This window comes from Monodelphis domestica, chromosome 4 (genome assembly GCF_027887165.1).
Source record: "Monodelphis domestica isolate mMonDom1 chromosome 4, mMonDom1.pri, whole genome shotgun sequence".
Classification (NCBI taxonomy): Eukaryota; Metazoa; Chordata; class Mammalia; order Didelphimorphia; family Didelphidae; genus Monodelphis; species Monodelphis domestica.
Genome location: NC_077230.1, coordinates 299770281 through 299783574, shown reverse-complemented (window position 1 = coordinate 299783574; position 13294 = coordinate 299770281). Strand labels below are relative to the sequence as shown.

Genomic DNA, 13294 nt, shown 5'->3' with positions numbered 1-13294 from the left:
TTTTATATTCTCCCTAAAGAAATCCAGGTAGTTCAGTGGATAGAGCCTTGGAATTGGTAAGGAAGACTTGGGTTCCATTATAGCCACAGAGACACTTGCTAGCTGAATGAATGACCTTGGGCAAGGCACTTAATCCCTCTGTACCTCAGTTTCCTCATCTGTAAAATGAACATAATAATAGTTCCTACCTCCCAGGGTGGTGGTGAAAATCAGATTAAATATCTGTAAAGTGCTTTTCAGAGTTTCAAATGCCTTATAAATGCTAGCTAATAGTTATTGTTAGCTATTTCTATTATTATAGCCAAGGGACCATAGAATATAGGAAATACAAAATATTTTTTAAATTATTTTAAGGCGAGCATGCTAACTGCTGAGAGGATTAGGAAAGGCCTTATGTAAAAGGTAGTGCTCATGTCATGTGTTCAGGGACGAAGCTGGGGATTCTACAACGCACAGATGAGGCAGTAGTACCTTCCTAACCTGGGGTACCATTTTTGAAGAGACACAAAAACAGTCTGTGGTGAATATCATGTTCAGGAAACGTATACTAGACTAGTTTGACTGGAATGGAAAAATGCATGAAGGGGAATAATATTCAATATGACAGGAAAAGTAAGTGGGCCCCAGATTTGTGGAAATCTTAAAATAGGAGACAGAGGAGTTTGTATTTTACCAAAGAGACAGACAATAAAGAACCATTGAAGGTTTGGGGAGGCATAATGCAACATAGCTAAATTGGTGTTTTTGAAATATGAACTTAGTTTTTCTTGAAGGATAAATTGGAGGAGGAGAAATCTAAGTAAGGAAACTAGTTAGATGATTGTAGGTAATAGGTGATGAGGCCCTAAATGAGAGTATAATACAGTCTAAGTAAGTGGAGAGAAGGGCATGGATGCAAGACATACTCTGGGGTCAAAGAGGGGTTAGGAGTGATGAGACTTGGCAACTGATTGGATATGGAGAATGAGGGAGAAGGGTCAGTCAAGTACAATTCTTAGGTTTTGAATCTGTGTGATTGGAAGGATGGAAGCACTATAAATGGAAATGGGTAAAGATGAAGGAAGGGTAGGTTTACACAGACTTTTATTTTGTACTTTTCTTTTTATTATTATTTAAAAAGCATCTCAAAAAAGGAACATGGAACATGAATCCAGGCAAAAGATGGGAAAATATCCATTGTCCTTCAGGACAATTTTCCTTAAAAGTACTTCATTTGGGGGGCAGCTGGGTAGCTCAGTGGATTGAGAGTCAGGCCTAGAGATGGGAGGTCCTAGGTTCAAATCTGGCCTCAGATACTTCCCAGCTGTGTGACCCTGGGCAAGTCACTTGACTCCAATTGCCTAGCTCTTACCACTCTTCTGCCTTGGAGCCAATACACAGTATTGAATCCAAGATGGAAGGTAAGGATTTTAATTAAAAAATTTAATTAAAAAAAAAAGTACTTCATTTGACCCTGTCATTCCCTCAGACCATCATCTTGTATCTTATCTTCATTTTACTACCAAATTCCTAAAATCATCCACTAAAACTGTTATATGCAAGGTTATCAATGATTTCACCTGCTAAAGCTGAGTTTTTTCCCTCATTTTCTTTGACCACTGAAACTTTTGACACTGTCAATATTTTGATCATCCCAAATATTTTCTCCTACCTAGGCTCCATGATAACTGCCTTCTTGTTCTTCCTATCTCCTTGTTCTTTCTCAGTCATTTTTTTAAAGAACCATTACCTACCACCTTAGAATCAATGTTGGTTCTAAGGCAGAAGAGTAGGCAATGGGAGTTAAGAGATTTGTTCACAGTCACACAGTTAGGAAATATGAGGCCACATTTTAACCCAGGATCTCCACCTTCAGGCCTGGCTCTCTATCCACTGAATCACATAGCTGCCCCCTTTCAGTTACTGGCCTCTATCAGGGCAGCTAGTTGGCACAGTGGATAGTGTGTTGGAACTGAAATCATCTTTCTGAGTTCAAATCTGGCCTCAGGCATTTAACTAGCTGTGTGACCCTAAGCAAGTTATTTAACCCTGTTTGCCTTGGTCTCCTCATCTATAAAATGAATTGGAAAAGGAAGTGGCAAACCAGTCCAATATCTTTGCCAAAAACAACAACAACAACAACAAAAACCCAAATGAGATGACAAAGAGTTGGACACTATTGAAAATAACTGAACAACCATCCCCATCCACCCCTTCTTTTCTGGACTTCTTCTTTTTCTAATCCCCTCTGGAGGAAACACATCAGTTCCCACAGGCTTATATAGGATATTTATAAAAATGATTTCCTAACTCTATATATCCAGCCCTGGTTTTTCTTCAAAACTCTAGTTCTGCACAACCAACTGCTTACTAGACACCTCCCTCAATGTCCTTTAGGCATATCCAAAATGGAACTCATGATATCCCTTAATCCATTCTCCATCCTACCTCAGTATTTCTGTTGATGTCATCACCATCCTTCCAGTCACCTGATCCATCACTCTGAAAACATCCTTGACCTATATTTTTCCTTATTCCTCAGCTCTCTCCCATATCCAATTCACTGCTAAGTCTTATATCATCTACTTCTATCCCATTTTTTCTCTCTCTTCTTTCCCTTAATGCTCAGATCCCACAGATCCCCCAGAGAAGTGAAACCTGATTCCTCCAGTTGTTAGCGTTCTGTCCCTTCTAAAATGTTTCTTGAATTCATTTTCAATATTTAGAATCATTTGTGTTAAAAAAAAAACCTGCTTAATAGAGCCACGCATGTCTATATAATTGAGGCTAAGGTAGGGGACACATAGTGTGAAGATTGGATTTAGCTATTTCCTGATTGTAACAATGAAGATCCTTAGTTTAACAAAATCAGGAATGTCTTGGGAACTTTAAATTACTCCACCCTACTTAGACCTACTTTAGGGGAAGATAAAGTTGTAATCTCCTGATTGAACAATGAAGGTACTTAACTCTTACCCTATAGTGAAGCTAGAACTTTAAGTTAAGTCTATTTTAAGATCTTAATACAAAAAGGTGTTAAGTAACTATAAAGGTTAAATTAATCACAAAAAGGTCAACTAACTAACAAAAGGTGAACTTAACAAAGAAGTGTGAATTAACTCTAAAGATATAATCTAATCAAAAGAAGATGAGAACCAAAAGTATGGGCAGTCCCCAAAGCCTTTGATGTGATTGGTAGACATGAAAATTTAAAGGAGGAGACACAAGGGTGAAAGATCTATATATTTGGATCACTTCCTCCCTCTGGCACCCTTTGTGGTGGAGAATTGGCTGATAGCAGCATGCTGGCCTTTTGGCATCTTAGTGTGGCAACAAGATATTGTCTGGTTTGGTGGTGAGTTTCTGGCTGAGATTTCCTCCTTTACTTTTCCAGCTTTATCCCCTTAGAAGCCTCTAATCTTCTCCAGAGACTTAGAGGCAGGGATTTTAAAACTCCCCCTGGCACAGGCCAGGCAGGAGAATCTTATATTCTCTTCCCTTCTTTTCCTTAAATTCCCTCCCTCTATATTAATTAAATTGCCATAAATTTCCAGACTTATTTGGGTATTTTATTTGGAATTTTCCCCGGGGACCAATTAACTCTATATTTTAAGTCACAACCCTAAAAATTATCTTTACAGTCGACACAAGGAAAGTTGAAAGAGGATAGTGGATAGTGGTGGTGCTGGAATGGTTTCAAATGCACAATGGGTCAAATATAAGCCTCTGAGGTCATGTTGTTTTGTAATTGTTATCACAATGCCTAATTCTATTCTTCTTTCTGTAGGATTACCAGGCAGATAGTGGCATGGTGTTGGCACCTCAAGAACTGAAGCGCTTCACTTGGGCAGAGAGCAAACCTAAGTCCACCTTGATGTTTGGGTAGGGAATGTTGGATCTGCGGTGGGGAATGGGGAGACAGGGCAAGGAGGAGGAATTATTCATAAAGAAGGACATTGAAGGGTTGGTTACTCTCAGTCTTTCTCAGGAGCATATAGAAAACTGTTATACTAGTATGTTTCAGGAAAACATTTTCCTAGGCCTTTGGGTAAAGGTATTAAATAAGGTCCCTTCCAGTGTTAAATCCTTATGGTCATGGTTCACCAGCCAGAAACAGCTTGGTTCCAAAGAAATGGAAAATAAAATGAAAATTCTTTCCAATGAGAAAGGGTCCCTACCATTCTCATGCCAGTTAGTGCTTGATAAGCAGAAAGTAGTTGAACACTCTCTATGTGGAGATTATTCTTCTTGCTCATTAAGGTCAGAAATCCAGAGTGGTCCCTATGAAATAAAGATCGTTTATTCCTTCCACTTTCTGGCAGCCAAGTGTTTGATTCTTCTGCTTTTTTCTCCATTACCACAATGAACCTGTCTAAACAAGTAGATACCTATCTATCCTATCATCCCTGTCACTTCTTGTCAGAACACATCCATGGCCTCTCATCAGCCCTGCTCACCTCAGTTTCTCTGGCTTTGTTCCTGACTTAAGGAATGGGAACTGGTTCCAAGAAAGACAAATCATTCTGATAATCCTTCCCTCCCTGGACAGGCAGACACTGAAAGGGCCTGGCTTTTTCTCATTGACTCCATTTAACAGCTAAATATTAACATTACTATTATAAATTATGCAGTGTTGAGTCAATAAAGATAATGGGACAGACAGAAATTAACTTGACATTGAATGGGTAGGGATAAAAGAGATCTAAGTCCCATAAAACTCTTTCCTGTTGTTGAAATACTTTTAGGATGAATAGTGGCCAATAACTATTAGCCCATACCACTTAATTGTCTAAGGGAACAATCCATCTAAGGAAACAATCTATTATATTGATTCCAAAAATTTAATCAGTACATTAGACCTCTGGCAATACAGATATAGCAGGACTGTCACGTGGGTAATTGTTAAACATAATTTGCTTACTGCTTCAGGCAGAAATGTCAGCCTTTTAATTAATATATTGAGTAGGGAAGAAAAATAGTTGTCTATATTAGATATTTGGTTATATTAGGTATATTTGGGTAGGTGCCACAGAGGATAGAGTGACAGGCCTAGAGTCAGGAAGACCTGAATTCAGATCTGCCCTCAGATATTTATTGTGTATTAGATGTGTATTATTATTAGTATTAGATGTGTAACTCTGAGCAAGTCACTTAATCCTATTTGTCTCAATTTCCTCATCTGTAAAATGAGCTGGGGAACAAAATAGCAAATCATTGCAGTATCTTCGCCTTTTTTTTTTTAACATCATCTCCCACTGACCTTGAGGTCAAATACCACTGAGTAAATTCAGGTATAGACAAGCCCTCAGACAGAGGAAGTTAAAGAACCAAGGAGTCAGGAAACTGATTCCACAGGCACTGCTTCCAGGGTGGCCCAGGTAATTTAAGAAACTATGATTGGTTCCTGAGATGTGATGTTTGAGAGTTAGTAGGTGGAGAAAAGAGTATAAGCAGAGACTCAGCAGGAAGTTGAGGTCTTTGGTGGGAGCATGGAGAGCAGAACGAATCCTTGCTGGGTTGCAGCTAGAGGCCCATAAATGGTGACCATAGATTAGAAAGTTAAGTATCCCTCTATCTCTCCCCTATTGTTCTTTCTCTTTACTACTATTACTACTTTGATTTTAAAAAGTTATTAAGCTACAAACAGCCTCATAATTTTAAATATTACCCCAAGAAAAACTCAGAAGGGGTCATAAAAAGTCAAGACATGACTGAAAACATCTGACCAACAAATTTGGTTATATGTAAGGTGTCAATAACAGCAGAAACTGTTTTCTTCAGTATCCGAGACCTCACTCCATCACTCTGTGATTATTCAGAGTCCTAACCTGCTACAGCTATACTTACAGGATTGGCCCAGGAAAACAGAGTAATACAAAGTCTCATGAATTTTATCTTCTACAATGCTTCCCTTTGTAATAGGGAAAGCTTAATGTTGGGGAAAGGAAATCTATCTGAGGCTTGAGCTTCCATGTAGTGTAGAATCTACTCACAGACCAGGCAAATCACTAAAAATAAAATAAATGAATTATACCAATAAAGCATTACAGGCAAATCCATACAACAAAACCATTGTTAACTCATAAATCAGTGAGGAAAAAAAAATTCTTTTCTTATATCCTCAAAAGTTTTGGGAGTGCAGGAGGGAGAAATATGTTTGAAAGACAAAAGGAGGGCTAGATAAACTACTTGAGTATGATATAAAAGAGATTGTTAAGGTATAAGTCAATCTTGATGGTCTTTTAGAGCCTTTCCAACTCTGAAAATGTACTACTATACTATGGTAACAGAAGTATAATCATGCCATTGTAATAGTTAAAGGGGTTGTTGAGGATTGAATTTGAAATTCATTCAATATGAAACAAGAATTATTGATCCACTCACAAAAAGTACACACACACACACACACACACACACACACACACCTTTGTTTCCCCATTGGTGATTAGTGGACTTGCCCTGATCTACCCACACAAACAGTTCCTCTTGTGATCTCATTGTCACCAAACTGAGTCTAGGAAGCATAACATGACTGTGAAATAGAGCAAAATTAAATGGGAAGTAAATAAATGGACTGAATAACACACACACTTAAGTGCCATGTTTATTTTCAGGAAAAGGAGAGACTAAAAACTTTCTTTAATTTTCTTTTTATAGATTAAAAGTGACCAGCAGAAGCAAGGAATCGGGCCTTTCTGAAAGGACCAAGCCTAATTTCTGTCATTCCAGCTGTGGTCATGTCAATGAAGTCAATCGCAGATTTACATATGACAATTCTGAGCTGGAAAGGAAGATCTCATGCTGCTCTCCTCCTCCAGACTACAATTCAGTGGTCTTGTACTCCAACCCACCAGTGTAAATCTTTAGCATAAAGCAGTATTTCAAGAAGCAAATGCAATGAGATATAAATTAGTTTTCTCCAATGTATTACATTTATGTTTTAACCCCTTTCTTTTCCACAGGAGCCATTTTTTATTTTTAAAACTAACAAAAAATATTATGTGATCCTACATGAACAGAGGCATTCTCAATAAAGCCTCCGAATACCTAATAAATTACCTAAATTATTTCTGGACCAATAGCATAACCCTATCCTCTTAGGCTCCTGGGAAGTCTAACATCTGGCTAATTTGGATAATCAAGGAAAAATCTTGATTGTTCACTAAAAGAAATCAAGAAAGACAGTGTGGTATAGAGCACTGACTTGGAGTCAGGGGATCTGGACCCACACTCCAGATCTCTTAGAACCTGGGTTACCTTGGGAAAGTTACTTAACTTCTCTAGACCTTGATTTCCCGACCTATAAAATGAAAGTTGGACTAGATGACCTCTTAGGTCTTATCTACTCTTAAATTCTATTTTCTTATTTTCTAGGAGAGCAATAAGTATCTTTGGTTCTTGTTCTAAGGCTCTCTGGGTTCTAGGTCACCCTCTTTTCTCTTGTTACCCAGCAGCACTGAAACCAAGAATTAAGCAGCATTTTTTATAGCTCTGAGGGCCAACAGCAAGTTAAACATTCCTCATGGGTACCAAAAGTACTTAAAATATAGGAATGGCATATGCTACAGCAGGAGGAGAGGGCAGAAGGGAGATAGACAAAAGAAAGGAAAAGGCAAGAATAAGCAAAAAGTATGTTTGTGTGGTAGAGTCTGGGAGAATACCATAGCACCCACATCATGGGTTGCCACTCCCAATCTAATATACCTTAGATTTGGAACATGTAGAAAAAAAAAAAGAGTAGAAAAAATAATGGAATAAAAGATTTTTTTTTTAAATTCTGTGAAGGGAAGGGAAGGGAAGGGAAGGGAAGGGAAGGGAAGGGAAGGGAAGGGAAGGGAAGGGAAGGGAAGGGAAGGGAAGGGAAGGGAAGGGAAGGGGAGAATAAAGACATCCCTTGGAAATGTTATTATAAATCATTCTCATCTCAAGAAATTTGCATTGTGGCATTTGTCCTATTTAGCTAATTACTGTCTCTACGGTTGGCCTTAGCAAACCTCACTGATCTGCCTTTCCTATGCACAGACTCCTGGGGATACCATGCCAGGATGGTGCCAGCTTCTGTATGTGGTTCAAAGGAAGCTAACAGTCTTTAGCTTGTTCTAATGACTGTTGGGTCTAATGAGTGCTGGCTGTTAGACTCAGGGTCACATTTTAGATTTACAATGATGAATGTCATTATCAATAGCAGTATTTATGTACAGAAGCTAAAATATTTATGTCACTTTGTATCAGATTTTGTATAGTCATTCATAAAAGGATATTTAGAATGAAGGTGTAGGCTTATGGAGAAAAGACTCTAGGACAAGATTTTCAAATTGGCAAAATAAAGGCTGAGAAAAGGGGAAAAAAATTCACCTCTTAGCAACTACACTAATTCATGTCCCAAAATAAGGTTAGGTAACAAAAAAGATATGTAAATTCCTATATTGTTGGCTGATTGACTGATCTGATAGGGATGCCTTCTCTCCCACAGGGAATAGTGGAGAAGATGAACCACCTATTATCTCTTAAGCACTTTAAAATCCTTGTAATATAAGGTCTCTTATATATCATCTATGCAAGCCATTAGAATTAGAAGAGGTTAGTTAAGCAGTCACCAAGGAATATCTACTTTAACTTTTTAAATCTTTGCCTAGAGCCATTGGGCCTAAACACTGAGGGAAAGAGGAAGAAAGCCAAGATGTCAAAAAGTATTTGCTTTCAGGGCTTGGAGATTTAGAAAGACTTGGCTTGGGCTGAAACCCATAAAGGAAAAATAAAGCTAAAGTTTGGTAATACTTGATGATGTCCATGAAAAGCCATATACCCCTATTAGGATCTCTGACTAGGGAGTAACCAGAAGTGGACAAACCAGTCAACATTGTCAAAGTTGCTGCTTTTTTTAAGAAGGAATTGTCCTCAAATTTGTAAGTTAAATGACAAAGGGATTTATACTTTTCTATTTACCATTCTCTTTTAACTACAAGTTACAGAGTACTGTTTGCATGGAAAAGGACAAAGTACTATTTAAATGGGGACATTCCCAGAAAACAAATTGGAAACTCAAAGGTGAGTAATGAGTTGGACCCCAGGATCAGCCCAACTAGAGAAGAAAAGAAGCAAAACAAAAGGGACAGGGTCAGACCTGTGGGAAAGCAAGACTGGGTCTTCTTTCTTCACCCTTCCTAGGAATTGTGGCTGACTATAAGTACAAGTTAGAGAGCCAGAAAAATGAAGTCAAACAAACAAACAAACAAAAAAAAAACAGGCAAAACCCCAAATCAATTCTATAATTTTCCAGATCATACAAAGACAATGATGTAGAAAAAGCCATAACTAGATTGTCCACCAGCAACTCCAAACAAAGGTCAAGCAGCATTATTTCAAAATTAAAATAGATCATTTATTTCATGATTGATGGGTGAATGGGATAATGCATATGAGATAGCAAGAAGACAACTTATCAGTTTGAAGTCAGTCAAGAAAAAAATACAAAGGCACTAAAATGATTAGACTTTAAAACAATGCTTTGGCACAGATTAGATGTTAGTTATTCCTGATTTCTCAGTCCATAAGAATCTTGAACCAGAAGCCTGATCTTTCCAATACATCTTTGATCATACGATAGAAACTTCATGTATATATATATGTATATGCTTTTTGTGCATAAATATTTAAGGAAACTGGAATTTTTAAAGTTACTTTTATACAAACAGAATGTATGCTGCCAATATGAATGAGTCTTAGACATGTCTTATATTTCTAGTCATTTAACAAAATGTATTTTGACTATATACATATAATAAATTAACTCTCTAAAACATGACTGTTGATGATTAATTTAAGTGAAACAATGGAGCCACAAAACTCACATTGAGAAAATGGTCTCTTCTGAAAAACCTCGGACAATACATATAGTAAACAAAAACTAAAGCAAAATGAACAGATGCTTCAAAATTCATTTTTACAAGAGGAAAAAATAATTATAAATGAAGAGCTAAATGGAAGGTGTAATGCTTTAGATTAAAAAGGAATGGAGGGTTGCAGGCTAGGTACCAAGATGGCAGAGTAAAGGAGAGTCCACTATCCCCTCTCCCCCCCCCAAACAAACCAACCCAGAGGGACATGTCTCACTGGGGTAAGAAGAGATAGAAGCCCAGGTAACATACATCTATGAGAACCAGCAGAACTTGGTGCAGCCCAACCCGCCTTGACTCTGCCAAAGGCAATGAAGCTGCAGAATAGGTAGAAGCCCAGTACCAGCCAGGGCAGAGAAGGCAAGAAAATCTATGTTACAATGTGGCAGAGGATCCCTGAGTCCACAAGGAAGCAGAGAGGAAAACAAGTTGAACTACAGAAAACTTCACACTCCTAAATGGTAGCAGAGGGCTGAGAGCAAGGGACCTAATCAGCCCTAAGGCACTTGGCAGGAAAGCAACAAAGCAGGGATCAGTCCAGTCCATTAAAACCAACCAACAAACAAACAAAAAACAGGGGGAACTGGTAGTACAAGATGCTGAATAAAGCTGGACAAAACAGCTGCAAACTTCCCCCAAAACAAGATAGTAGGGCCATCTCTTTGACAAACACCATGAGAAAAAGAGATACCTAGGATTACCCGATGTACCAGAGAATACTCTGCAAGCTTGAAACAGTGTGTCCTCTACCACAGGAACAAAGAAGTACCTCAGCTGATAGATAAGGTAAAAGAAAAAAAAAGAAAGAAAAGAAAAATGAGCAAAAGAAAAAAAAAGGATTGAATTTAAAAAGTTACTTTAGTGATAGGAAAGACCAAAATACAAATCCAGAAGAGGAAAACAATGTCAAAAAGGAAACATGAAGGCTCAAAGGAAAGTATGAAAGGTTGTCAGGTCCCAAAAATAACCCCTGGAAAAACTTGAAAAGAAGTTTAAGAAAACAATAAAAGAATTAACAACAACAACAAAAAACCTCAACAGCTGAGGGGTGGGGTAAGAAATTCACTGAAGAAATCAAATCCCTCAATTAAAATAGGCCAGAAATAAAGGGAAGCACAAAAATACAATGAAGAAAATTATTCCCTCTAAGGAATAGAATGGACCAAATGGAAATGGAGGTCCCTTCAAAATTTTTTTCAAGGAAATAACTTTTTAAATGGTAGGGATTGGCCAAATGGAAAAGAAAACAAGAAAAACTCAAGGAAGAAAATAACTCCCTAACAAGTAGAATTAGACAAATAGAAGCAAATAAAATCATATGAGATCAGGAAAAAATATGGCAAAATTTTAAAAAATGTTAAATACCTCACTGGAAAAACAATCAATGAGGAAAACAGATCCAGGAGAGATATTCTAAGAATCATGAGAATACATGAAAGCCACAATAAAAAAAAAAAAAGAGCCTGGACACCATATTACAAAAATTCATTAGGGAAAACTGCCCTGATATACTTGAACAAAAGGGGAAATTAGGAATTGAGAGAATCACCAAACACTTCTTGAAAGAGGCCCCCCAAAAAAATCCCTCAGAACTCTTATAGCCAATACCCAATATCCTAGGCCAAGGAAAAGTACTACAAGCAGCCAGAAGGAAATACTTAAAAAATATTGTGGAGTCACGGTCTGGATTACACAGGACCTAGCAGCTTCTAAATTAAAGGACTGGAAGGAATGGAATATGATATTCCAAAGGCAAAGGATTTAGGACTATAAACTAGGAGTATATGTAATCAATCAAAAGTGATCATAATTCTCTAGATGAAAAAAATTGACCTTCAATAAAACAGAGGATTTTTAAACTTTCTTGACTAAAAAACCAGAGTTGAAAAGAAAATCTGATGAGCAAATCTGCTACTCAAGAGAAACATAAAAAAAGTAAAGTGAAAACTTACGAGTTTTAATAAGATTCTGTAAACCTTAAAATTTCTTAGACTTATGAATGTTGGAAATTTCCCCATTGGGAAATTTCATACTTGAAAAAAATTTCCTACTGATAGTAAGAACTCTATTGGAATATGAAACTCCTTGGCATGGGAGGATCCTTCTCCTTCCTACTTAAGACTACTTTAGGACAGAAACCTTTTGCTAAACAATGGAAAGGGCTTTGACCTATGCTTAAGCATAAAACAGGAAGTTCTTTGAGTCATGATTGATTTTAGAATTGATACAATAGAGATACTTGGAATGACAGAACCAGGTCTTGGAAACTACAATCTCCACCCTACTCAGGGTTACAGGATTTAGGAAGGGCTACAGCAAAGATCAAGATTTAATTATTTGAGAATATGACCTTCAACAGACATGTGCAAAGGGGGCAGACCTCTGGGCGGTCCTGGGTTAAGCTAGAGCCACCATTGGCACAGGGGAGACATTGACAGTGATTGGTAGATGTGAGAACTGAGGGGAGGGAACTTAGATTGTTTGCTTAAAGATAGCGGGGGTCTGAGGACTGAGGGAGGAGTTTTTTGCTCTGAAGGAGGTCTGAGAGGAGGTTGATGCTCTGAAGGAGGTCTGAGAGGAGAGAGGTCCTGGAGGGAGAGCTCCTGGAGAGGTCTTGAAGGAGGCAGTGAAAGGAGAACTCAGGAGGAGTCAGGAGGAGAATTCTCTGGAAACATTTCTTGAAAGGAGGCTCTCTTGAAGGTGGAGCCTGAGGTTGGCATGAGAAGCCTTACCTAGAGAGATCTTGGGTGAGTGATAAAACCAACTGACTGATTTATCTCTTAGGACTGAGGTCTAGGCCTTATTGGCTTGAGGCCCTTCATTCTTATTCCTTTCTTACTTTCTCTCTTTTTCTATTGATTAATCAGTGTATTATAAATTAAATTTCTCTAAAAAACCCAGTTGGCTTGGGCATATTCATAAATTGGGAATATATTCCCTGGCAACCATCTTATATTTATATAAACCCAAGACACAGTAGAAAACATATTTCAGCGGTCATAATTGATATATATATATATATATATATATATATATATATATATATATATATTTCCCTTGCTCCCAAACATTTTAATTATCACAGTTTATGGCTCCCACTCTCTTATCTACAACTATTTAACGCTCAAAACTAATTTAAATCTAACAATTCAATTGTGTACATTCATACCTGGGAAGTTGATAATTTATATAATTATATATCTATGATACTTGAGAAAAGTGAGGTACTTAAAGTAAGCAAGATTCCTAAAGTACCCAAGATACTTCAGAACTGTATCACTATCAGAGCAATGAAAAGGAGTATAGATAGAAAGAAGGAAGTTAAATATGATGAGCTGATATTCTACTGTTCCCCCTCCCCCCAAAAGAGGGATAGGAAAAGGGGAAAACATGAGAAGAACACAAAAGGATAGGTAGAA

General features: G+C 37.6%; 1 protein-coding gene across 1 annotated transcript in view; it reads left to right on the top strand.

Annotated features, from left to right (window-relative positions):
* The window catches only part of FLT1 (fms related receptor tyrosine kinase 1), a 201170-nt gene extending 191391 nt beyond the window's left edge, over window positions 1–9779 (top strand). The window contains exons 29-30 of the mRNA XM_007495262.3: window positions 3767–3861; window positions 6637–9779. Coding sequence (XP_007495324.2) covers window positions 3767–3861; window positions 6637–6838 — 297 coding nt within the window. The 3' untranslated portion in view covers window positions 6839–9779. The remainder of the gene's footprint in view (window positions 1–3766; window positions 3862–6636) is intronic.
* Window positions 9780–13294: the final 3515 nt, after the last annotated feature.